The sequence below is a fragment of the Stylophora pistillata genome, chromosome 5 (genome assembly GCF_964205215.1).
Source record: "Stylophora pistillata chromosome 5, jaStyPist1.2, whole genome shotgun sequence".
Lineage (NCBI taxonomy): Eukaryota > Metazoa > Cnidaria > Anthozoa > Scleractinia > Pocilloporidae > Stylophora > Stylophora pistillata.
This window is the reverse complement of record NC_142523.1, coordinates 15,415,424-15,442,922: the sequence shown is the minus strand read 5'-3', so window position 1 is coordinate 15,442,922 and position 27,499 is coordinate 15,415,424. Positions and strand designations below refer to the sequence as shown.

Genomic DNA, 27,499 nt, shown 5'->3' with positions numbered 1-27,499 from the left:
TGATTATTCCCTGGAATTTATAACGCCACGACAAAAATCCTGATTTCTTAGCGAGATCAAGGGCATTTTACTAAACCAGGATTATTACTTGCTGATTACAATAAATGACTATTACCAAGTGAACGATTCATATCACATGCATGGCTGAACTTAAAGAAGGTACTTCCTGCAGTTTGGAATATTATATTAGTATAATTTCAGAGTTGAACAAAGAGTTTCCAGCAATCTGATTGGTCGAGCGGTTCCTTATATGACGCTATATAAACCGCTCCGCGCGGTTTATATAAAATTTTAAACTAAAATGTTAATAAATGTTACTAAAATATTATGATTTTAGAAATTTCTTTGTTGTTCAGCTCTGAAATTATACTAAAACAATTATTCGCCTCAGGTTCGGTGAATATTGTCAAATAAACCCCTCGACTTCGTCTCGGGGATTATGACGATATTCACCTCGCCTTCGGCGAATAATTGTTAAATATTTTCTCTCGGAAGAAGTCAGAAGGAGCTAGTTGCCAACACCATTTTATTTATGCCATCATTATCGCGGACAACCATGCCGCACCTACACATTTCCATGGGTTCCTATTCATGTTCTCTGCTGTATTTGTATCGAAAAAGTAGAGGTTTATCCCAGAGGTAAATATGCAGAAAGAGGGTTTCCTTGTTGAATTGCTTCGTCAACAGTGATACCTACAGATTATTCCGTGGGTATTAAAGAAACTCGTGCTCTCGCGATCGTGTGAAGCATGCATCGTATTTTCACGTGGAAAACGAAATCTTTAGCTAAGCATTTGCGTATGTAAGTTCCTAAAAAACGGACAGCAGTGATGCCAGTAGTTATCTGTTTATGAAGAAGTTGTTTTGTGATGTGATTACGAACTCTTTGTACCTTGTTCAATATCTTACAGCTACTTTGAATCGTATTCGCGCGTGATTTTGTGATGTTTTGAGAATGTAGAAAGATTACTTCCCAAGTGCCTCAGTTAAGTCAGAAAACACGTTCCATTTGTGTCTGAAAAATTATTAAAGCGGCCTTTTTGTCGCTGTAGGTTAAAAGATAAACTTTGTCCTGTGGTGTGTTACGATTGATAGCGACTGTCTACTGTAGGGGGTGAAACAAAGTGATGAGATTTAATAACAAGACAAACTGTTAGACTAATGAAAACATATTAATTTCCATTTGTTTTGGAAGATAATTCCCCATTTGATAGCTGGCCAGCCTCAGAGCTGGTGTTTGAAGTTTTGCAAGTGTCGCCAATGTGTTGATCAAAGTAATCGAGGATATTTTCAAAGCGTGTAACACTTTGTTTCAGATCTTTGGTTGTTTTCCGCGTTGTCGTTATTCATTGTTACAAGCAATATTAAACAAAACAAATTGGTCAAAATTGATAAGGCGTTTTATTGCGTCTTTTATGACAGCTGTAATAAGAAAATGATTCCTCCAACTCTTGGTTAATTAAATCTGTCTCTTATCGATTTATTTCCATTTACGCCAGTGTTTTTCATTATCGGCTTTGTATTCAACGAATTGAAGGTTCCCTGAGGATCCCGGAATAGCTAAACTGCGGACTCTGTCAAAACAGCTTCCAACCGCTTTTGAAAGTTTTCAGCCGCAATTTAATTTAAAGATCAATTAGTCCGATCTTTTGAATAGAGAAGGAGGTGATAGAAGGTCAAACTATTGCTAGGAGGTCCTTTGACTAATCAAAAAACAGTGTAAACAGTTTCATTAAAACAACCACTTCCATTCTCTAATGAAGTGAGGAGGTTGAAAAAAAAAAATCACAAACACAAAGAAAACACCAAACATCAGAATTCCTTGAAGGAAACGAATCCTTCAACAAATTCTAAATTCTTCCTTGGTATTTCTTTCGTTTTTTCCTTTTTTTCTTTATGTGTTTCATTGTTTATTTCTTTGTGTTTGTTCTGGTAGTTAAAGATGTTTAAACTGCCGGAGGGTTAAAGGAAAAAATCCGAATAAAAATGGAAAGAATGCGATAACAAATTGCGTCGTCTTGAAGGTCAACGATTTTCTAAAAGGAGAAATGAACTCTCACAGCTTACGATCTCCCTGCCGTGTGAATAATTTTGCAGTTTTCTGTCAGTTGCTTCTCTCTGTGTTTGGTTCTGTCGTTCTGGTTAATAAGTTGCCTGAAGCTCAATAAGAACCCTGGCGCTGTGTATATCATATGCATTAAAGGCGCTAACGATGCTAAATTGGTGTAAACATGATATAAATGAGCAAAGGAGCATTGCGATAATATTTATTACGAATTTGTCCCGGCTATTCATACATTTCATTTCCTCTTCATTCTTTTTACTCGTTTAATCTCCGACTGCCCCTAACCGAGCGTTCTTTGAAGGTCTGAGGGTGTCGTCTCGACTGGACTGGACCATATATTCCTTGTTCGTTCCTCTCTAATTGACACATAGTGAGCAATTTTCATAATTTAAAAGAAGCCAGTTCATTGCGATAAACTTTTCGATGAAGTCTAGTAAGTAAGCCACGTTCTTGAAGGAGCTAAGTTGCCTCATATAACATGCATGACTGGTCGCCTGACTGATTGAAAAGATCAACAGATTAGGATATATAACAACAACTATCACAGTGGGAAGAATTCAGTGGTGAACTAAGTCTCTAACTGCTCGGACCGAGATGCGTTCAGCTGTTGGTTTCTGCGTTTGCGTGCGAATTTTCCTCGTCACCGTTGCTTCAAGCTATGCCGTAGACTATCCTAGAGGTAACTGTGTGGCAAATTGTTTTTTTGGTTTCGATTTCAGTTTATGATGAGAACGCATAACGTTTGCCGGCAGAGTGAACTTAAGCTGGCGCTGTTAGACATTGCTCCTCCGTTTGATGATATGTGACTTTCAACAAGCCTCTTCTTATCGTAATGTAAATACGTGTATCTTTAAAGCCGTCGGAATGGAAGTTCTTCTCCGACTTTCTTTAGGTTTGATGCAGGTGCAGTGACATGTGTTTCGGCGGCATTTTACATGCCTCACTTCATCATAAAAGTCTACGAACTAACCTAACTCATCAACTGCAAAATCTCTTGTTTACTGTCGTTCTTATGAGGCTTGGTAATGCTTTTTCAGAATTTTCAGTTATCGTTGAAAGAGGAAGATCTTACGCTGCACGCTATGATTTTCTCTGCAGTTCTGAGTATGTCCTCTCCTCGATATACTCAGTATCTCTAATTGCTTTTATTATTCCTTCGTAATTTTGGCGTACGATTTCTTGAAAACTAAAGTACGCCATATCCTGAAACTGAGCATTTCATGTCATTTCTTGTAGTTTAAACTACGCTACTGCCAAAGTAATTTAAAGCTGTCCAAACAATGTCCCATGTAACAGCGTATGGCAAACTGGTTGACGAGTCTCCAGCATGACGGAATGGAAAGAATAAACTGTTAGAACTTCAAGTCAGAAAGAGAGATTAATTTCATTTTACCAGTTTTCAACCTTGATGTTGTTTAAATTGTCCTGGTTGACAGGAAATTGATGTACTTGCCGCCAATTATTTTGAACTACAATCAATTTTCGTTTCATACAGTTTGAGGGTTTTGTCAGTTCTGCTGGCATGGATCGTAAAATATCAGCTTTACAAGACTGAGACAAGAAAGGTCTTTATTCTCGGTTATGTGATGCGTTTTCCAGCCATGAGAGAATGTGATCTGACAGGCTTTGGACGAAGGAACATGTTCTTTGAAGTTTTAAGACCAATCTGACAACTATGGCAATGATATTCACAACGAAGTGAAATTTTCTCTCGGCATTCGTGATATTAAAATTACACATTGTTTTAGTTGTTAGGGTCTGCGTTGGCAATTTCTGCTATAATTGTCAGAGACGAGACAAACAAACAAAATACTTAATGTTAAAATTTCCCACTCATTAGCATTACAATAGTTCTTGCAAAGTTCTACGTTATTTTATTGTCTTGTCGGATTCTTTTTTTAAGCAGCCGGAAACAAATTGAAAACGAGGGAACTTGTTCCGTTCCTTTCAATAAAATGATCATGTACAAGAGGTACTTTTTCGCAAATTTTTCGCGGTAACTTCATGATCGCTACAAAGAACAGATGCACCCGAAGTTTTCCGCGTAACCTATCTTTTTATTCAATGATCAAATTGTGATTGATTGTGTCTGGGTATACTTTTGATTATTGATTAAAGAGTATAATTAACAGGAAAACCACTAAAAGGCTCATGTAGTGATTGTTCATAAGCGGTTTAGTTTCGGATCAAGGAATACCAGAGTTGTAAATTCAGATTAAATGAAGAAAAAGGACACCGCAGATAAAATTAATCGAAAATGAAACGCCTTGTTGCGATAAAGAAGTGATTAAGAGGAATGAAATTTGAAGTGATGAACTTCAGATCGAATCAATGGGGAATAAGATTTATTTCTGCGTTATAACAAAGAGTCCTATTTTTAAATACAACTGTAATAGAAAGCTCTGGTTGTTAGTTTCCAAACGTGTAGCTCGTGTATTTTCCTGTTATCTTTTTCCCTGTCTATTATTTCTTCGTTGGTTAATAATTATTACTTAATAAGTTTCTTAGTTCAATCAGTTTCTTTAAGCACATGCAGCAATATCTAACTGCTCGACCAAAGTAAGTCTTTCTGTATTTTACATTTAAGATCTTTCCCTTTTTGGTCTGCGGCATTACTGGTCATTTCTCGCTTTCAGTTCACTTATAATCGCTTCATTGTTGATTAGGCTAGTGTTACATCTCTAAAGGAAATTTTCTTAATTTAGTTTCTGCTGTATTTTCTTTTAGTTCGAACCATACAAATTGAGCCACATAAATTCAGCAACACAAATTCAGCCACAGCCGTCAATCGTGACTTCGCAATCTTCGATCTCTAACTTCGCTTTTTTCATCCATGATTACACACCGATCTCTTTATTTTCATTTGTTATTTTGATTACCTACCGCATTTGATTAAACCGTGATTTCTACTGTGCGTTCGAATTGTCTTCTCCGCTATATTAGTGACTTTTGGAGGTTACACTGATTTCCTTTGCTGTTAGCGCAAGTACAAGTACAAAAAACAAAAAAGCCAAAACAAAACAAAAAATCAAAACAAAACAAAAACAAACAAACAAACAAAAAAAAAAAAAAAACGAGACAAAACATGGCAAACAATACGTCCAAAAGTTTCCTTGAAAGTGTACGGCTATTTATGGAAAGAAAGTCCAAGTTTTCTGAGCCACTTTCTCAGTGGGGAATTGTCTCCTCTAAGAGAGACTTTGTTAAACGAAGGGAGAAGACAATTCCAATCGCTAATGAGGGTTCAATTATCACTGCTTGAACACTTGCCTAATTGTTCTTTTCTTTTTCTATTCTTGGTATAAGATAAAATCGCCTTTAGGTGGATTCTAACCTTGGGTCCTATAAATAGATATAACAGGTGTCAAAGAGATTGTAAACAATCTTCAAGATGCCAAATGTTGAAACATGACATATAGCCGCGCCTTCGAACACTATTATAGACAAAACTGAGTGGATGAAAGCAGTGTCCAATAGCAAACCATGAATGGCATTAAAGGTTTTTTCTATAAGAATATTTTTGCAAATATTTTTGCAATGATTTCTGCCACGATTAGAAAAGCGTTGTAATTGCTTCGCTTTGAAACTTACACCACGTTTTTCAAGTTCGTCGTTTTCAAAATGTCTGAATTCGAAAGTATTCTTGCGAGTTTTTCCCGGCTGAGCCGCCTTGGTTTTATCTTAAAGTCATCTCTACTCAAAGACAATAGGCTATTCCGGAAAACTAAACAATTTCACTTTCATAATGAAGCCAAGTGGAAAAATTTCTTACATTTAATGGCCATTTATCTGGGAATAACTTATCATTTTCGCATCAAAAGGTCAGCAATTACCAAAGTTTAAAGACAGAAGTTTATAGAGGAGAAGGAAAAAAGTTACAAAAAATGCTTTGGATAACATTTCCTTTCAAGTTGAATGACTCTATTGAAATCCAGTCCCAGCTGTAACCTCATAAGTGGCTCACAGAGAAAGTTCAAGAAAAATTGGCCATCAACTGTTAAAACAACAATCTGAATCGTTTTTGCTAACCTAACAGCCGCCATATTGGTTTTTACCACAACAGTAAAACGGCGACCATGTTAATTTGCTGAGTCAGTCCGAAAGGAATAGAACTCTTTCTTTATGCAAACCCTTGTTTGTTCCAATAAGTCTACTCAGTATTTACTAAACAGTGGATAGCGTTGAAAGCGCACTTCGATTGGCTATTCAAACTTCGGATATCCTTTGCCACTCACCTCGGTGTCAGTGGCCAGCTATCTACCATTATTGAATTTTGTATTTCTTGTGTTCTGATTGGTTCACTCAACACTGATTATCAGCTCATATTCTGAGTCACCTTATTTAGAAATGCATTGCACCAACTGTTGCAGGGCTGAAAAAAGCTCCAAATATTCCAAATTTTAAAAGTTTATTTGCCCTTGTTGGATAGCTAACCCTGCGCTATCTGCCTCGTGGGCTATTTATTGTCTCCTATCCAACTCACACTTTAAACAATTATTGGATGAGGTTTTTGTGATATCCGGAATAATCAAGGTCTCGGTTGGTGTTATCAGCCGAAGCCGAAGGCTTCGGCTAATAACATTAACCGAGACCTTGATTATTCCGGATATCACAAAAACCGAATTCAATAATTGGTTTATTATACATTGTTTTAAAGAAAATAACGTCAAAACGCATTATCGCAGCGAACACAGTTTATTTTCGAACAATTAAAAATTCACAACTGTGTGGTAAACAAATTTTTACTCGGGCTAATTCCTTTTTGTCGTGTGGCTCCTGGATATTTTTCTCTTTAAGGTATTTATAGAACAGTTCCTTCATCACTTTTGTCGATCTTTTAGTATTTTCCGAATCTTTATCTTCAAGTAATTTCTCAATTTCTCGCTGGGTCGATGAAGCGAATCGAGAAGCCATTCTTACTTCGCTGTCCGTGAACTTGACATTGCTCCATCGGAAGTCATGCATTACGCGCGCAACCTACAGATTATTCACTAATCTGTAGGTACAGTGTAGTGAATAATCTGTAGGTACAGTTTAGTGAATGATCTGTAGGTTGCGCTGTTTCCCAGAATTAACTGTGTGCGTTTAGCCAATGAGAAGACAGAGGGTGACTACAATGTATAATAAATGTAAGAAATGTAATAATTGGATCTTTAGCAAGTCACAACGGGGACGCAACGAGGACGTGGCAAAATGAAAGATCTAATGAGCAGAACAATAGCCAGCACGTGCGTTTTAAAAATTTATACATTTCTCGGCAGTCCTCTGCAAAACAACAACGTGAAATCGCCAAAATTTGCGTCGTCTGCGAACGGAAACCGCGACAGCAAATTATTTTAATTTCCATTTGGAACTCAATGCTACTTATACGTTATGCTGAACTTGAAGTGTGGCACCGTAGGGGACGGTAAACGTATGCAGCCATTTTCGAAATTCTAACTAAAAATAGAAATTCAATTTTTAATCAACGTTTTCTTTGGTGTTACCGTCCTTACTGCTTGAGGTCCCTATTGTTGACTAGTCACCTCAACTTTAATGAATATTTGTTAAATAACAATTAAACATTTGATGGAAAACATCTTAACTATGAATAAAAGTAATTAGACAGGCCGGCACGGGCTCCCTGCGTGATAGATGTGATATGGTTATAAGTGCCTTTCATAATTTGGCTCTTACAAGCATGTCTTTGAGAGATCTACCTCTTTTGTGGGCTATAGTGGGTGGATTTCTGAAGATGGTTTTCAGCAAGGGCTGGTTTTGTATTAAATCCCAGTTTTGCATCGATATTTTTGTAAAGTTCCGCACTGACGGCTGGTATGTTGTGATTTGTTTTTGCGTTTTTTTCTTTTGTATAAGGGCCGACTGTCTTGTGGCAAAGCTAACTTCTGATAGTGTTGCTCGTATTAGTTTTTTTTTAGGGTATCCGTGCGTGATAAGGCGCGATTTAAATTTTGAAAGGTTGTCTTCGAACGTTGTTTCAGAAGAGTTCGTTCTCAGAAGTCGAAGGGCTTTCCCTTTAATAAAATCTCGTTTTATGCCCGGTGGGTGACACGTGGTGAAATGTGTGTACTGACAAGTTTCAGTCGGTTTGTAATGAGTACGTATGCCAAGGATGAATTCATTCCTGAATCTATCTCCTTCATAGATTATGGTGTCGAAGTTAGCCAGACAGTCAGAAAATTAAACAAGTAAGAAATCGAAGTATAATTTCTTCCGTTAGCTCTTTGTGAGAACCGAAATACTTACCGCTATATTTTTATATTTTACTTGTTTACCCTAAGATTCAACTTCATCCTTATTTTCTACATGTACAATTTAACAGGTCCCGGATGCGGTGCGCTCCTCACAGGCAACGTCGTCAATTACACATATACAGTCTCGAAGAAGTCTTTTAATGAGAGCCTTGATGAAAGTCATATTTTTTTGAATAGCACAGGGGCTTGGTGTCCATTTCGTGATGACCTACTTGCGTGGCCAGAATTCCATTTTGGTAAGAAATATTAACCTTTTTAGGATCAAGTTAATCAATTGACGTAGTCTCTACAATACATTTGTTTTTCCCCTTAGTCGATAACACTTGCCAAATAAATCTTTGCCAAAACATGCTTAAGAAATGATATTTTTACTGGCAACATGTTCAACTATGTAGGCATAATTGCCTTGAGCGAGCTCAGCCGAATTTCTTCCTCGCATTTTTTTAAGGACCGAGCGCACAGCTAGGGCTTACACTATTGACAGCAAATGCTTGGTCAAAAGCCCTCACACCAAAGGGTTTCCAAATAAATACAGAGAACTCACCGTGATATTGACTGATTTGAAAGAAGTAGTCTTAACTATGTTATTGCTAAGACCATTCGAAAATATTTCTTGTAAACATCGGGTAGCAGTCGTGAAATAACTTCGAAAGCAAAGCACTCAGGAGCACTTCTATATCTTCGTGAGTTCAAAACATCGATGGAGGACAAAAGACTTACGAAATTTTGGCGACACATCGCATTATTGATCATAGTTTTACTATGATATTTTTATGCTTTGGTGGCAATTGGTTACGAAAATAGCTTTGCTTTGCGACTCAATATCGAGTATGATATTCAAAATGTTTCGTTCTTTTTTAACAGAAAAGCAAGTAAACATTACAGCTTTCGAATATCAAGGACGAAGTAACAGCCAAGACTATATCACGAGGCTTTCTATCCAATTCAGACCCATCGTGAGGGATGGTATTTACTGGAACTTTTTTCCAACTCAGGATAACCGACAGGTCAGTCATATTTAACAATTATTCGCCGAAGGCGAGGTGAATATCGTCGAATAATCCCCGAGACGAAGTGGAGGGGATTATTCGACAATATTCACCAAACCTGAGGCGAATAATTGTTTTAGTATAACTTCAGAGCTGAACAACAGAGAAATTTCTAAAATCATAACATTTTAGTAACATTTATTAACATTTTATTTTAGCCTTTTATATAAACCGCGTGGAGCGGTTTACATTGCGTCATATAAGGAACCGCTCGACCAATCAGACTGCTGGAAACTCTTTGCTTAGCTCTGAAATTATACTAAATCTTGATTCAATTCCGCGCTTAGCACTGAAAAGCGCTTAGCACTGAAAAGGATAGGCGCTCTATAAATATTTTATTATTATATTATTAATTCCCGCTAAGTTTAGTTAGATTACAATTACGTCGGGTGCTTTGCGCAGCCGTTTTTTATACTTTGTGAGACAACACGAAAAGAAGAGAAATCAACCTGTAAGGAAACCTTTTTTTCGTACAAATATTGCAGTATTTTTATTACACACCGACCACGGATGCAGACGAAATCGGTCACTTCCAAGTCAAAGGATTGCTGGCTCAGGCAGTAAGGATTAGAGCCTTTTCGTGGAGGAAAATCTGCTTTCGTGTTGAGATATATGGATGTGTAATAGGTAGGTCATTCATTCCCCTATGAGGGGGAAAAGGTTTTGAGGTTTATAGCTGTACCACGATAAAAATTACCTCAGTAGCAAGAGGAACACTTTATTCCCTCTTGTAATGGGTTAGTTGTAAATCAATTTTCTTTAGTCCGCCTTCATACTCTTTTGGCGAGGAACGATTCGTCTACGTTCTCCCTGAAAATCATGTGACCTTCCCCCCCCCCCCGCCCCAGATCTAGATTAAACTCTCCACCCTCCAGGCAATAATTAATGACTGTTTCCCTAAAACTGGCACAAACAATCTTATGATAGGTACTTGCATACTGTAAATCACAGAAAAACTACCTCCCTCTTAGTTCGCATTATACTAGAATCACTAGCTTCTTCTTCATGGGAGAAGATTTACTGAAAAAAATTTATATTACATGGTGTGCTACAAGTCGACTTCGAAACTCTTTAACCTTCTAATCGCAAATCACCACTTCCTCCCCTATTTCCTCAATACTGTCTTCGTAATTTTTTTCTGAAGAATCTCGGTGGGCCAGAGTCTTAAAAATCCTCGACGTGCCAATCACGCGCTCGTAAGTGGTTCAGCTTTTCACTTTGCAGACCACGGTTTCCCATGCCATTCGCAGCAAGGCGGAAAACAGCAAATTAGAAGAAAAATCAAATAAGTTACTGACTCGGTTATTCCGTGCGGGAAGACCTCAGGCACACTTTGTTCCCATTACACATCCTGCGCTCAATGAAGTACACACTGTTTTTCCTCGAATAAGTGCGTAGGCGCTTATTCGGCTTAAAGGAGGGGCGCTTATCGAAAGGAGAGCGTTTAATCGAGGGGAGTACTATTAATTAGGAAAAAAAAATATTCTCCTGTACTGATTCCGCTTTATTCGTAAATAAAAGCAGCAATAGAAACAGGTTCTCTTTGTATCCCTACCTTTCAAAAAAAAGGAGGAAGGAGGGGGGAACGGAACACTCATTCGAGGGGGCGCCTGTTTGATTTTATGGGTGGGGGGGTACTCATTTGGAGGAAGGGCACCTATTAGAGCGTGGGCGCCTATTCAAAGAAATATGGTATATTTATCGCAGGTAAATTACACGCCACTCTAGTTGAGGCAGTTCAATTTGCCCCATTCGTAACCTTTTAAAATACTTTTATTGATTTGCCTTAGAGAAACCCTTTCACACACGTAACTCGGAAAGTTTTCAATTTTCAAAACTCGGTGCTCTCTTCGCAATCCAGTTGCAAGTTTCCTGTCCCTCAAGAGTTAAAAAAGGACCTCATTCGGAAGGAATGGAGGCGGGGGTGTTAGGAGGGGGGATATCTCCTAATGACACGACTCTTTAACCCATCAGTCTCAAATAATTTTGTTTGCTAAAATAAGCAACGACGAGATTATCATTTTTTTCAACAGTAAATGGTGGACTAACGAATTGGTCAGACTGGACTCGGTGTTCCAATCCATGTGGTAACGGAAGCAGTTTTCGATACAGAACGTGCACTAATCCCGCTCCGCTTAATGGGGGAGCGGACTGCGAAGGGGACTTGTACGAGATGATGGAATGTAAAGGAAATGAGTGTTCTGGTGGGTGAAGAAACAGTAACCGTGTGAAGAAAAAAAATAAAAAAACTTTCAGAAGTTTTAAACGTAAAGGTATTAATTAAACGATAATAGAGTGCAGATGAGAGAGATTTTTGTGGATTGTTCTAATGCGCAAATAGTCTTTGGTGAACAGTGACCATGAATCGGCTAATTAATGAGCTTAGTTACGACTCAACTAAGGTAACATTTTCATTTTTTGATAAAACATCCATTATTCAGTATTGCATTTTATTTCACAGTCGATGGCGGCTTTTCTGAATGGTCCGAATGGAGCACCTGTAGTGTGTCGTGTGGGACTGGATTCCAATTACGTCAACGAAATTGCACCAAGCCCCCTCCGGCGCATGGTGGACAAAAATGCGAGAGCAAAGATTTCACAGAAGTGCAAAACTGCTCGACACCAGTCTGCCATTCGAAAGGTAAGTGTATTTCAAAATGTTGTTCTTTCTTGTGCATGATAATTGTCCTGTACAAGAGTATTTTGCGCTTTTAACGCCTCTATCAAAAATGTTTTCGCACCAAAATGTTAGAATGATGTATAATTCTGTTTTTAACAACAACAAACATATGAAACATATGTGTGAACTGCGGTTATGAGACGTATATGAGAACGATCCTTCGCAGTAAAGCACTATTTGAGCAATAGTGAAAATCAGACCTGAAAAAAAAAAAAAAAAAAAAAATTTCAGGCCTGTACGGGACTCGAACCACTGACCTCTGCGATACTAGTGCAGCGCTCTACCAATTGAGCTAACAAGCCAACTGGGAGCAGGCCGTCAAATTAATTCGATATAAACCCGTAGATGATAAATCAAACAACAACAAACATATGAAACATATGTGTGAACTGCGGTTATGAGACGTATATGAGAACGATCCTTCGCAGTAAAGCACTATTTGAGCAATAGTGAAAATCAGACCTGAAAAAAATTTCAGGCCTGTACGGGACTCGAACCACCGTAGCTCAATTGGTAGAGCGCTGCACTAGTATCGCAGAGGTCAGTGGTTCGAGTCCCGTACAGGCCTGAAATTTTTTTCAGGTCTGATTTTCACTATTGCTCAAATAGTGCTTTACTGCGAAGGATCGTTCTCATATACGTCTCATAACCGCAGTTCACACATATGTTTCATATGTTTGTTGTTGTTTGATTTATCATCTACGGGTTTATATCGAATTAATTTGACGGCCTGCTCCCAGTTGGCTTGTTAGCTCAATTGGTAGAGCGCTGCACTAGTATCGCAGAGGTCAGTGGTTCGAGTCCCGTACAGGCCTGAAATTTTTTTTTTCAGGTCTGATTTTCACTATTGCTCAAATAGTGCTTTACTGCGAAGGATCGTTCTCATATACGTCCCATAACCGCAGTTCACACATATGTTTCATATGTTTGTTGTTGTTTGATTTATCATCTACGGGTTTATATCGAATTAATTTGACGGCCTGCTCCCAGTTGGCTTGTTAGCTCAATTGGTAGAGCGCTGCACTAGTATCGCAGAGGTCAGTGGTTCGAGTCCCGTACAGGCCTGAAATTTTTTTTTTTCAGGTCTGATTTTCACTATTGCTCAAATATGTGTGATGGGAGTTTGCGATCTGCCGGGTAATTAAGTTAACTTGTTGTATGACGCGTGGGACTAGATTCCAGTCACGTCAGCACCAGATAACTTTGGTAATTTATTTTCGAAAACATTCAGTGTCCATTCTTACAACACGCGCTCTTCTATCTCCAATAATTTTCATGTTAACCCTCCAAACTTGAAATAAAAAAAACTTCTTCTCGAGAATTGGTAATAAACTATAAATTGAGATCCCATACTTTCTTAGAGAGCTATTTAAAAAATCATCCAAAGACAAATAAAAATATATATATTGCCAAATGTTCTCGAAGAAGAAGTATATTGATGTTCTCAAGATAATCACTGAAGCGGAAAGTAAAAAGAGGGAAAGGAAAAAAGGCATACTATAAGATCATTGTTAGGATTATTTTAAAGTAATAGCTCACATTCTTATCTTCGCAATCTAGTTTCTGATGAGTGTTTTAGCATCCCACAACTCTCAATTTTAAAATCAGAGAAGCTGTTCTCATTCAAAGGGACAACCTACATTTAATCATCAATTTTATCGTGTTAATTTAAACCTTTTGTTGTAATTGCAACATTGTTTTGTTTCTATTGTTGTTATGTCCCATGAGCATTGGCCACCCGCAACAAAGTAAAAATCATAATCAATTAAAATAAAAAAGTGTAATAAAACATTGTTGTTATTGTTGTTACTATTCCTAAATGATATTAATTTCCCTCCATAGTCCCAAGCATTTTTGTAATAATTTACTGTTTCCTATAATCTAGTTGATGGAGGTTTTTCTGAATGGTCTAACTGGACTACTTGTAGTGTGTCTTGTGGCTCTGGATTCCAATTACGTCATCGAAACTGCACCAGTCCTTCTCCAGCGCATGGGGGTAAAAGTTGTGAGAACAAGAATTTTACAGATGTGCGAACATGTTTAATGGGACCTTGTAACTTGCCAGGTAATTAGGTTAACTTTGTCATTATTTTTGTTATGAGTGCTATGATTGCTGGTATTTTGTCATTATTATTATTTTTTTGCATAATAATTTTTGAAGGGAAAGACGTCAACTTTTGACAAACCATCTAAACAGGAAAATTTTTGGTTTTCTATCATTGTCTTAAGCATATCATTAATATTAGTAAGAGTTTAATGGTCTTGGCTTGACAGTTGATGGTGGTTTTTCCGAATGGTCTAACTGGACCACTTGCAGTGTGGTGTGTGGGACTGGATTCCAATTACGTCATCGAAACTGCACCAGTCCTCCCCCAGCTTATGGAGGACAAAGTTGCGAGAGCAAGAATTTCACAGAAGGGCGAACATGTGCGATGGGACCCTGTCAGTCACCGGGTAATTATGTTGCTGCGGTCTTAATTGTTGTTATGGTGGTTATTTTTCGCTTCACAGAAATGCCTGAAGAAAAGTTTAATTTTGACCAGCGATTCAAGAAAAGAAAATCTTAATTCTCTTCCACTGATATTCACATGAATTCACCTTTCCGTTATGACAGTTGATGGAGGATTTTGTGAATGGTCTTACTGGACAAGCTGTAGTGTGTCGTGTGGGATTGGATTCCAACTGCGTCATCGAAACTGCTCCAGTCACCCTCCAGCGCATGAAGGACAACGTTGTGAAAGCAAGAATTTTACAGAGGGGAGAACATGCATGATGGGAGCTTGCAATTTACCGGGTATGTTAACGTTTTCGTTGTTTTTTTAAGTGGTCATCTTTTTGTGACAAATGGTCTTAGGGAAAAGGTCAATTTTTTGACAAGTCATTTCAAATTACACATTTTGATTTCATTCACATTCTTTAAGACGCAGCCGACATTCGATGATGTCTCAAATATAGCGGTCTAGATTTTCCCATCTAGCCCGGCATCTAGACCGGTCTAGAAAAAAAAGTTACAAAGAATATAATGTTCCGTTGCTTTCTAGACACAGCCATTTAATAAACATCTTATTAACCGAGCTAGGTCGGTCTGTATGGGAGAATCTTGACCTCGGTTGCTAGTACAGACCTCACTCCGTTCGGTTTGTACTAGCGACCCCGGTCAAGATTCTCCCATACAGACCTCCCGCTCGGTTGATAAGAACTAAATATCAGGTATGACATCCATACTTCAGGTATAACATCCATATCTCAGGTATGACATCCATACTTCTAGTCTAACATCCATATCTCAGGTATAACATCCATACTTCAGGTATAATGCCCATGTCTCAAGTACAACATCCATATCTTAGGTGTAACATCCATACCTCAGGTATTACATCCATACCTCAGGTATAACGTCCATATCTCAGGTGTAGCATCTATATCTCAAATATAACGTCCATACATCAGGCATAACATCTATCTCTCAGGTATAACATCCATACCTCAGGTATAACATTCATATATAAGGTATGACATCCATATTTCGGGTATAACATCCAAACCTCAGGTATGACATCAATACCTCGGGTATAACATCCCGACATACCTCAGGTAAAACATCCATATCTCAGGCATTACATCCATACCTCAGGTATAACATCCATATCTCAGGTATGGCATCCTTATCTCAGGCATTACATCCATACGTCAGGTATAACATCCATACCGCTGGCATAACATCCATATCTCAGGTATGGCATCCACATCTCAGGTATAACATCTATATCTCAGGTATAACATCCATACCTCAGGTCTAGCATTCGTACCTCAGGTATAACATCCATACCGCTGGTATAACATCCATATCTCAGGTATGGCATCCATATCTCAGGTATAACATCCATGATATCTCAGGTGTAACATCCATACCTCGGGTATAGCATCTATACCTCAGGTATAACATTCATACCGTTGGCATAACATCCATATCTCAGGAGTATGGCATCCATATCTCAGGTATAACATCCATATCTCAGGTAAAACATCCATACCTCGGGTGTAGCATCCATACCTTAGGTATAACATCCATACCCCAGGTATAACATCCATATCTCAGGTATTAAATCCATACCTCAGGTCTAACATCCACACCCAGGTATAATATCCATATCTCAGGTATAGAATCCATCCTTAGGTATAACATCCATATCTCTGGTGTAACATCCATACTTCGGTTATAACATCCATACCTTCAGTATAATATTCGTGCCCTAGTTGGCTAAAATCCTCATACTTAAATGTACCCCTCAGAGGATTTGACACTGGCAATATTTACCTGCATTTTCTTATGTAGTTTGGAAAAAACTCAGAAATGTAAGGCAAATTCATAAAAGTTCTTTTGCAAGTAAGACGTTTCCTCTTTTTTTCCCAGACTCAAAGTATGTAATTGTAAGTTCAAAATCGTATAAAAAAAAATGGAGCTAACATTATCATGTAGAGGGTAAGAGAACGATTAAAGCAAGTATTCATCCAAGAGTCGTATACATTTTTTTGTTTTGCTTTAACAGTGGATGGCGGTTTTTCAAAATGGTCCGCTTGGACCACTTGTAGTGTGTCGTGTGGCACTGGACTCCAATTCCGTTATCGAAACTGCACCAATCCCCCTCCCGCTCATGGAGGGAAAATCTGCGAGAGTAGAGAGTTCAACGAAGGGCGAACTTGTGCGACCAAAGCTTGCCAATCAGGTAAACCAGCGGGCATTGGTTTTTCCTCTCTTCCTAATACGAGAAGTGTTCAATACACATCATCGAAGGGGAGGGGGGCACAGAGACGTGATGGTTAGTGAGGAGAAGTCTTAATCAAAAACTTCTAGTTTGAGAATTGGTATAATTTTCTCTGTCGCAAATTTGTTAGAGTAATTGCTAACTTACTATGAGTTCTTCTCTCGATATAAGGATCCAAATGTGGAAAAGGGGGACCTTAATCAGACATGACCTGGAAATCTATCGTCACTCCCTTCTCCTTATGGCCCCAGAAACTGGAATAACCCCTGGAGACGGGGGGAATTTTTTCTGATGGCCCAAATAAGAACGTCCTGTTTTTATTGAGGCTTTTCCAATTTATCCATGACTTCAGTATATTTGCAAAACAAGATATTAAGTATCAGCCGATCACTGAAAAAATGTCATGAACACATTAACATTACAAATGACTCAAATAAATGACTTTAAAACTTCTTTAACCTGCAGTTAAGGGTTCTGCTAATGCTAACACCGGCGCTGGTGCAAGAGGAGACGGGGAGGAGGAAGGCGACAATGAATACCGTAAGTTTACCATAAAGGCTCGGGAAAGGAGGGAGTCGGTTACTTTGCCTTTGTGAGCGATTTGGGTATGTGCTGCTGTATGAAACTAGGTCGGAAAAAGGCGAACGGATTTAAAGGGGTGTTGAACATGGTATGTTATGGCCTGAAATAGGGTCAGGATTTGAATAGCGTGGCTGCTCAAGAATCATGAGGAGAACCCTTTGCAGAGAATAAAGGGTCGATTTTTTGTGAAATAAGTTTATATGTTGAAAAAGCAGTTCCACTGTTTGAAAAAATGAATGCTTATCTATGCAGTCGTTTGAACAGAACGTCGTCTGTGTTTCGCCTAGAATTTTTCAATTGGCTGGTCTGTGGTCCGTGTTTTATTCGAATGTAAGAGACAGAGAACTCCACGAAATACAATTCAAGCCGCGCCTAAGTAACTTCACGTAAATTGAAATCTGATTTATATAACTTTGGATACAATGTTATATAATTATATTGTTAGCTCAATTGGTAGAGCGCTGCACTAGTATCGCAGAGGTCAGTGGTTCGAATCCCGTACAGGCCTGATTTTTTTCAGGTCTGATTTTCGCTATTGCTTAAATAGCGCTATCTACTGCGAGGATCGTGCATCATACGTATCTAATACCGCAGTTCAAAATATATGAACTTCATATATTTTATTGTATCTGATTTATCACTTTTACGGGTTTATTACGAATCAACTTAACGGCCTGCCCCCAGTTGGCTTGTTAGCTCAATTGGTAGAGCGCTGCACTAGTATCGCAGAGGTCAGTGGTTCGAATCCCGTACAGGCCTGATTTTTTTCAGGTCTGATTTTCGCTATTGCTTAAATAGCGCTATCTACTGCGAGGATCGTGCATCATACGTATCTAATTCCGCAGTTCGAAATATATGAACTTCATATATTTCATTGTATCTGATTTATCACTTTTACGGGTTTATTACGAATCAACTTAACGGCCTGCCCCCAGTTGGCTTGTTAGCTCAATTGGTAGAGCGCTGCACTAGTATCGCAGAGGTCAGTGGTTCGAATCCCGTACAGGCCTGATTTTTTTTTTCAGGTCTGATTTTCGCTATTGCTTAAATAGCGCTATCTACTGCGAGGATCGTGCATCATACTTATATAACTTTTTAATAATTTTTTTTCAGTTGTTGCGATGATAGTTTTTGCCGTGGCTCTCGCATTTTCCATTATTATTGGTGTCGCTGCCTGCTATTTGCTTCGCGATGGAAGCAGGTAGGGAAAAGTACACTGGAAAACCATACGTAACAGTCGCCATACATAAGAAAGTCATCAATTTGAGCATAATAACACGTTATAGCAATTTTAAATTGAGTATCAAAAGTAATCCGGGATTGCTTTAGATTTCTTTACTTCGCTCTCTAATTGGTTCAGAAAACTCGCGAAACTATATCAACCAATCAGATGCAAAACTCGACCCGATCACGATTTGGTCGCCCGCGTTTTCCAGCGCCTTAGGCAGTTTGGTCGGTTTTACTTTGAGTTCTCATTGGCTCTTAAAGGAATTTTCTTCTCCTCTGGTCTGCCTTTGTGATTACTTTGGTTTGTTTTTACGATACTGTTACCTAAAGTGATCACCACGCTGACCAAACAGTTTTTGAGATATGAGAACTGTATTTCTGCCAACAAAACTTTTACATGAAGAATAATGGCGACTAAACCAATAAAAAAAAAAAAACATAACACGAGGTCTCGAGTCATGTCATTATCACGTGACCACAATTCTAGATACGCAGAGCGTACAAGCTGAACTAAATGTTATTTTAACTAGACCAATGTATTTATAGTCGCGACAGATACTTCATCGTGAAGCGCCGTAACTGCTTTCACTTTCACAGTTTCGGAAAATCCGCGAACTGCAATAAACACCAAAACCGAAAAAAGCCAAAACCGGAAATCCCAATGCTCCTTTCTATAGGAACGACGGCGTAGTGAGCATTTATCTCATTTCTTTGAAAATTATTCCACTGATTAACTTTGCAGATTGAACCCTTCTTACATGTAAAAAAGTTTGACTATAACTTTTTCTTACCCTTGTAAAACAGAACTAGCGGAGGGATGGAAAACGTACAACTTGATGGAAAATTCGTTTATGTGCTCGACGCAACGAAGACCCGAAGCCAACAAACACACACCTAGCAGTCTGAGTAGACTTTGTTCCAGTAAACATTGTTTCCCTATCACTGCATTTTTTTATACGGAAGTAAAATAACAAAAGCACATCTGTTTTCAGTTAAATCCGTGCATGTGTGTTCAGTTTGTACGCGAGTACACTTATCAAACCATTGTAAAGACTTTGCAATTTAAATAAATATTCACACAACCAATTCACCAACGAGCGAAGGTTTCTTTCATTGGAGTCACGATTTGTAGATTATTTTTTCGACAAGCGTTACCTTTGACCTGAGGCAAGCTACTCATGGTTCAGTGTGTGTAAACAAAACCAGGGCTTTTTCTTGGCAGAGGTCCATAAAGCGAATTGTTAAATGGTGCGGTAGATGCATGATTACATAACAACCGTTTCAAACGTGACGTGAAACGTGTCTTTTAATTTTTTGCATGCGCAAGTGTTTTGTTACACTGGTTGAATCTTTAGACTAATACATGTGGAGAGGGATGGATTCGGAGTTACAAAAGGAATATCACATCATCTCTATAAAGCAAACTTTCCATATTGTGTCTTCGGTATCTCTAGTTTTAGGTTGATCCGAGAACATTAAGTCAAGTTGCGAGGTTAAATTTGGCTTCTCCTTCGAGACAATTACGTCATGCTTAACCTCATGATGTGTCTGTCAGTCACTCTTAGAGAGGAATATATCTTTATAACGGAATGAACTTTCGAAACTCTAGTTTTTGGCTGATGCGAGAATATTAAGTCAAGTTGTGAGGTTAATACGTAAGGAGCCAATTAAGTCATTCTCAACATCATGCTGTGTCTGTCAGTCACATTTAATATTAAACGCCCTCTAAATATTCAACAAAGTTTAGAAAATAGCTTTTGATCAACAAGGAAATGACAGAGATTAGAAGTTAATTAATAAAAGTAATTCAGTCTTAACGAAGTGTAATTCGTTTCTAAAGATCAAAGACATTTGTAATTCAACCATCCCCACATTACAGGAAAGAGATTTTGGAGAAATTTGTTCAGAGGCCTGAGAACCCTTGAAGGAGAACAAACTCAATTGTAACACGCTTTCCTGAAACATGGCACTACAGAAGAATGCAGTGCTTAACATATCAATGAAAAACACGGCCAGACAGCCAATATTCGGCCAAAATCATTGGAGGGGCCTTAAACAGCTTTCGCTTTTCATTTAACGAGGAAGTAACAACTTGACGCAGTCTCCTAAACCTGTTAACGCTCGTGAACGACTGCGATGTTAACCAACAGATATTCATCGTGTTTGCACCAGGAATCTCGAAGGTAAGGTAGTTATCTTGTAGTGTTGGGATTAAAAGGGTTCTCTGTCTCTCAAAGGAAACCGAGTCACTTCTCGCTCAAGTATTAAAGCGCATCTGGCCATATTAAGACTCTGCGGGGGATCGATGGGAAGGTTGTAAGCTTTGCCAAAATATCAGACAACACCGTCTGGGCAGTCGTGCGTGTAATTGGACCGGATGCACTTCGATATTTGAATCCCGCAGTGAGGACAAAAGGATTACGCGTACTTAAAAAGCGATTTAGTCAGAAAAGAGGGTAAAACGGAGCGGCTCTTGGATCGATGCAGCGGAATTTGGAAACTTTTGCCGCTCGAACGGGTAGGCATTAGCAAAGCACTTTCGCGGGTGAAAATTTGAGGGAGATCAGTCCATTTTTGTGGAATTTATCAGTCTTCGAGCACAGGCAGCCCAAGCTCACTACTAGAAAAGCGGACGTGATTCTTACAGTGTTGCGCAACGTTTTATATTTATACTGAAACGTTTGTATGGGATGTTATCGGTTCGCCTTAAAAGAGAGAAAAAAATGTCTTGTTTTGAGTGAGCGCTAAGCGAGTTAGAGATCCGTCTTGTGTTATAACTGCAGCTTGTGCAAGAGCTTTTAGGCTCTTAAAAGATAACATTTAACAGCTTGAATCTTCGGCACGAGTTGGTACTACACTCAAAGGAGTCATTGCACTCTCGCAAGCCAACAACTACCGGTTTGGATATATCAACAAAGTTGAAATGGTAAATTGGCCACCGTAATGATTACAATAGCTGACGTTTCGAGCGTTAGCCCTTCGTCGGAGCGAATAGAGGAATTGTGGGTTGTGTGTGCTTTTAAAGGCAGAAAATGGAGCTACGTTATTGGTGGGTGCATGGCAACGAGAAAAACATGAACTACCGGTTTGATCTATCGGTGCGGGTTGCACCACTGACTCTCTGAAAGAGTTTGAAAGTGCTTGAAACTGTCTGAAACCTCCTGGAAGTGCCATAAAGTGAAATAAGTTGTATTGTAGTTGTATTCTCCTTCCACTGTTGAGAATTCACGGAGGCATATTTCAAAACGACAAGAGTATGGAAATCTCGATTGTACGATACCGGTCAAGGATTTGCTTTTATGACAATTTCGTATAAACAAAGGATATCTTATCACGTTTGAAGGATCATTGTTGAAGTTTCATGCTTATGATGTTCTACTTAAATGTTTTCTACTTGTCAGTATTGAAACAAGTTTTTGGATAACACAAAATGTGGAATGATGTGATGTTTTGGTTTTCACAAATGAGGGTCTCCCAGGGATTTTTGGGAACAAGGAAACATTGGCAAAATATTGAAGGGAACAAGGGGACATAAGCCTATTTTTAGGGAACAGGGGAACAAAAGTATACAAATTAGAGGAGAAATTATAGTGATATAAGAAGGAAAGACCTCAAGGAAGAGGGCAAATTTGGACGAGTTTATGTACTGTAATGTTGACCAGGAGAATTAAGGTTGGTTCTACAGCTCATCCCACTCTGATGGATTATGAATTTCACTCAGTTGTTCGAGATGTTGTCGCACAAATTGAATGTCTCATAAAATGTATTTTATTCTTTTATAAGTTTTGATTTTGGTGTCTTTCTTTTGTGCGGGAGGGAATTGAAGAAGGTGATAAGTGGCAATCAAATTTATTAAACGGGGAACAAATAAGGAAACAGTGTGGGAACATGGGAACATAGGACAATTTTGGAAGGGAAGAAGGAGCCCCCATGGGAGACCCTCACAAATGATTTTCTACAATGCTTATATTCCATTGTTTATAGGAGCCTGGTAGTTTGATGTTACAACTGAAATGTGATTATTATTATTATGTTTTCGAAGTAAAGTCCAGAATTATTCAGACCTTAACATTTCTTGACTTCCTGTAAGCTTGGCAGTCTTCTAAATTCTCTTCATAATGGTTCAGATGAGCATTGATATTTAAACTTGGTAACAATACATGTGTATTAGGCCTTTATTTGGTAGACTACAACTCCTTCTTAGTTACTTGTTTGGTTTTGGTTAATTCATCACAAAACTGATATACATGAAAAATTACACTCTTGATTGGCTGACTAGGTGTCTTTTTCATGTGTCACTAGTACAAAAGTAATTACTCAAGTACAAATGTAAGCCACTGGTAGGCTCAGCAACAATAGATCACACTTAAAACTAATCAGATTTACGCGAAGTAGATTGTGCTGATTGATACACATAGTGGCTGATCAAAATAAACAAAAGCTTGAACTTTTTTAGGTGTATTGATAGAAACTGACAAAATTACATTCCTGAGTTAGATTTCAGCTGAAGGACAACTTTTGATAGCATGTCAAGTTGACCATTAACATGATGACGTTAAGTTCACCTTTTCATTTCATGTCTCCACGTAGCTTGAATTTGGGAAACACACTGGCATGAAACGATATCAATAATAAGAAAATAATTAGAGTAAACATTTTGCTCTCAACCAACTGAAAATAGAATTTTGTGCCCTAATGGATGATAGAAACCTACACTCAGCATTGTGTTACTTTACATGTATGTGTTGTAGTTCAATTTTATCTTTGGTTCAAATTTTATTTTCCTTTGTTTCAAACTCATTATCATACATTAACATGACCGTGAACAAAGGAGATGGATCGATGTTTTTTTCGTGTCTCTGCGATCGAGATGGGTGTTACGAAAACTAAAACCCTCGAAAACTAAGACCTAAGATCTGTCTTAGTTTTCGAGATTACGAAAACTAAGGCCCCCAAAATCGAAGCCGTCGAAACACAAAGTGAAATTGTAACCAAAAGAAGTCTAATCTGTCAAATTATCTCCTGTCCGATCCTTTCCACCGAGTTGTAGGTCAAACGTAACGTCTTCCTTGCCGCCATTGCAAAATAACAATGACAACGACATTCCAGCCATAATTTAAGTTACTTTGAAGGTTGGCTAAGAGTCAACAAAGAAAATATGCATTTGACCAAAATTGTTAACTGAGTTTTTGAAATTTTTCATTTCAGTGCAATCTTTGCTATTGATAGACAAGTAAATGCTAACAGTTCTCAGGATAGAATTAACAGAACGACGCCAGACATATGGATACTACATTGATATTCTTGTGTAAGTAAAAAGACACTTTTACGGTATTCGGAAGCTTAAGTGTTCTTTAACATTACATTCGTCAACTGTAATAGGGTTATGATCTGCTGGAACTTTCATAGAGGCCTTGGCAACGGTCTAACGTTCTAACGGGGTGAGCATGACAAAACGCATGCAGCGATCACGTTACACGCTAGTAATCTTTTTCGCTCCAACCATGTCTAGGCACTCACTAAGATTTTTCGAATTGCTCACTATTTTTTTTATTTATTTAGAGATTTACCATAAGATAGGTGTAGAAACAATAGGACTCTAAGTACCCTACTAGGTTTTTACACCCCGGAAACTCAACCCCAAAAATATAGTTTAGATTATTAGGATGAACCCAACCCACTACGAAGAAAGGAGAAAAAAATACAAAACATATATGGAAACATTAGTAAGACTAGGATCAATGCACTTTAAAAACTTATCTTCCATCCAAAGGCAGCCTAAAAAAAATGTTGTTTTCAAAACAGATTGGTATTCTGAAACTCATCACTTTTTTGAACTTCACCAAAGACTCGTGATCGGGGCAAAGTACAAGTTGGGCTACCTACGAAGTGTCACTGCATTGTGAAACGGGATTTTTGACGTGTCTGCGATACATAGACAAGAAAAACAGGGGGGGAGACGTTTGGATGACGAGTCGCTTTAAAAGCCATGTGCTGTCTCATTTCCTTGTCACATTTTAAACGAACTGCGTGCGCCCAAATGTTATCAGTACCACACATCTTGAAAGAACAAGCGCTTTCAAGATATTTCTGCAAATTGCTCGATGGCCACTAAATCATAAAGGCAAAATATACGTTCAAGTATGAAATCTTTTAGATAAAGGAACTCTCGCTGTCTGGTAACTGATGCCTACCGTTTTTGAATTTCTCTTCTCTGCGATTGAAAAGTTGTCAATTTTCGTTCGAATTCCGATTCTAATAAAAGATTGGGAAATTTCGGTTTTCATTCTTGTTACTACCTGACAAATTAAATCGGTGTCACCCTAAAATAATTTCTTCCTTAGTAGCAGAAATGAAATAAAGTAAAAAAAAAAAATTATCTGACTCATTATAGTTCAAACTGAAACATTCTATGAGAAATAATGCTAATGCCAGTTTAAGATACATTTGCTGACTTTGGTTCAATATTTTGTTGTTTTAGTAATTATTAAAAATACCACTAAGGCTGTGAATGTGACTGAGTGAGAGTCAGTGTCTCTGAACTGCACCATTGGTGGCGATGGAAGTTATACTTGGGAACGCCGGGATGGAATCGAGATCGAAAACGCGAAAAGACAGGTGATCCTACTCTCCTACTATTTTCTCAGCCGTGTCACGTGAGCGTACATAACAAGGAGAATCCAGTTTGTATTCGCTGTCCTTGTCGCACGTCTGTTGTTAAGTGTTTTGGTAGTAGACAATATCTGTCCTACTCATCTGGTCATATTTTAATCCAACCTTCTTGGAGTCTCTCAAAAGGTTTCACCCACCCATCTCACCGTATTGCCTAACTGCACCCCCCCTGCACCTGCAGACTGTAAATTCAATTGAACCAATTAGTACTAAGAAGCTTAGTATGCAAAAATGACAAAGAATCATGGAATTCATTGCTCCATTCCTGTAATCTAGTTAGTATAAAAACACTCAACGCTGTTGCTGTTTTGTTGAAGGTTAAAGGTGGGGGACGACTGCTTGAAATAAAGAACACGACCATTATAGATTCTGGTGCCTACACCTGCAAAATAGGAAAAAACTCTCACACCATGATACTGCAGGTTGTAGGTTGGTAGATAACAATGAGCCTTTAAAGGTAAACTCACTTTGCTTTAGATTCAAAGGGCTTGGCCAAGAAACTCATCAGATAATTTTCGTAAACTTCAAGCGAACCCATCGAGCATCGCACTCAAAGTTCCGTTCGCGAAGCCGAAGAAGATGAAAGGTTGGAGAAGATATATCAAAACGGACCGTTAATGACTACAAAATATTAGAGTAGTGCCCTAGAAAAATGCAAAAGTAATGATAACAAGCCAATAAGAAACAAGGTTAGCGAAGGATGGAGAGGATTAAAAGGGATTTCAAATGGCTGTGAAGTGTTAGGGGGAAAGAGAGGGAGACCCCAGCACACCTAACGACGTACGAGAATTGCAGAATTAGAGAGGAAACATCTCACGTGGATTGAGGCAAAGGGCACTGCTCAAAATAGGGTTAGGTGGTGCGCTCTAGTTGAGGACCTATGTTCCATTAGGAACGAAGAGTAATAGAGAAGAAGAAGAAAAGTGAAGTGTTAGTTCGGTTATTGACAAAACCTCAAAGAGGCAGTAACATACTAGGAAGGAAGAGGTATTGTGAGTTGTCCATTGTAGAGATGAGCATTTGCTTTTTTATTACAGTTCAAGTCAAGGTGGAAATGGCCTTGAAGGTTGAAAATTACAACTACACAATAGAACTGGAGAATAAGTCATCGCCACAATACAAGGAAATCGAGAAAAATCTTACCGCTGAGGTATGACTTGTTTTCCTCCTTCATTCTTTCCATTCCCTGTCTCTCTCCTTTTTTTTCCTCTTTGAGTCTCCTCCCTTTTTTCTATCCTCTCCCACCCTTCCTCCTCCTTTTCCTTTTCTCCCCGTTATTTCTTCCTCTCTTCTTTAATTCCTTTCTCCCCCTTCCACCTTACACTCTCTCTCTCACTTTTTCCTTTCTCCCTCCCTTCTTCTTTTCTCCTGCCCCAATTCTTCTCTTTCCCTAGTCCCCTCTCCAGCCCTCTACCATTACTCCCAGCCTCTCCCTCTCTCCAGTCTTTCCTCTTTCCCTGGATTCTTACCTTCCTTCCGATTGTTTGTTCTACCACAGACGGACCCACATATCGTCTATCTCTATCTGTCGCCTCGTTAATAGGTTCGATAGAAAAAAAAGCAAAACCTCTTGTCATGTTTCAGATGGACATCGTTTACAGCGAGACTCCAGGATATATTAGAACGGAGGTTTTGAAAATGACGGGAGTGACAGATTCTTTATTCCGAACTCCACAGCTAGTAACTCAAATTATTATCCAACTGTGCTTCGTAGAGTACCTATAACGAGTACAAATATCACGCGATATTTGTACTCCAGAAATATCCGCGAAATTCCTCCGCACTGAAATAACAATTTGGCGTTTTGGAGAATGAATCTCTTATTAGACGTTTTATTGTGTAGTATCGCTGAATATTTGTACTCGTTGTTTGTATTTTGACGAGCCCGTAGGGCGAGTCAAAATACGGCACAACTCGTCAAGATACTCAGCGATACTACACAATAAAACGTCTAATAAGATATATATATATTTCATTTTCGTGTGAATTGGTCTCAATAATGTCCAGTCGTCACATATATCCATTATTTCATCTACTGTATTGATCTTAGCATGTATAAACAACTTAATTCTGATCTCCATGGCACATCAAAGAGGCGCTTTCACTTATCTATGATAGAGAAAAAGTAATATCATTATTAGTGAAAAATGTTAGTCGTTTTGCGTGGAGTAGGGAAAACCTCTGAGTCCCTCATTAGTAATCGA

General features: G+C 38.5%; 2 protein-coding genes and 1 long non-coding RNA gene across 8 annotated transcripts in view; 2 read left to right on the top strand and 1 right to left on the bottom strand.

Moving 5' to 3' along the window:
• Positions 1 to 2,582: 2,582 nt before the first annotated feature.
• Positions 2,583 to 19,709, top strand: LOC111324191 (coadhesin). 3 transcript variants are annotated; one of them, XM_088759441.1, is made up of 13 exons: positions 2,587 to 2,744; positions 8,388 to 8,555; positions 9,184 to 9,326; positions 9,854 to 9,995; positions 11,402 to 11,572; positions 11,830 to 12,009; positions 13,934 to 14,113; positions 14,323 to 14,502; positions 14,663 to 14,842; positions 16,599 to 16,775; positions 17,280 to 17,354; positions 18,510 to 18,597; positions 19,428 to 19,709. In XM_088759441.1, exons 1-13 carry the CDS (start codon positions 2,660 to 2,662, stop codon positions 19,519 to 19,521), a joined length of 1,863 nt encoding a protein of 620 aa, XP_088615567.1. In that variant the 5' UTR covers positions 2,587 to 2,659; the 3' UTR covers positions 19,522 to 19,709. The 3 variants fall into 3 exon arrangements, with proteins under 3 accessions (XP_088615569.1, XP_088615567.1, XP_088615568.1); XM_088759442.1 differs by lacking the exon at positions 16,599 to 16,775; XM_088759443.1 differs by lacking the exons at positions 16,599 to 16,775; positions 17,280 to 17,354; positions 18,510 to 18,597; positions 19,428 to 19,709 and adding an exon at positions 16,385 to 16,571 and having other exon boundaries at positions 2,583 to 2,744.
• On the bottom strand, positions 7,527 to 8,224 carry LOC148730506 (uncharacterized; the record flags this gene model as incomplete). The annotated part of the gene is made up of 1 exon (XM_088760717.1): positions 7,527 to 8,224. A coding segment is annotated over one exon (501 nt), but the record flags the coding sequence as incomplete, so codon positions are not given.
• Positions 19,710 to 19,841: 132 nt separating the features above from the next.
• The window catches only part of LOC111324193 (uncharacterized), an 11,197-nt gene continuing 3,539 nt past the window's right edge, over positions 19,842 to 27,499 (top strand). For 2 of the 4 annotated variants that reach the window (XR_016000960.1, XR_016000957.1), the window contains exons 1-5: positions 19,842 to 20,806; positions 23,832 to 23,931; positions 25,105 to 25,241; positions 25,613 to 25,724; positions 26,333 to 26,445. This is a non-coding gene — a long non-coding RNA (uncharacterized LOC111324193). Of the gene's footprint in view, positions 20,807 to 23,831; positions 23,932 to 25,104; positions 25,307 to 25,612; positions 25,725 to 26,332; positions 26,446 to 27,499 lie in introns of all 4 variants that reach the window. The other 2 variants (XR_016000958.1, XR_016000959.1) reach the window with 2 other exon arrangements.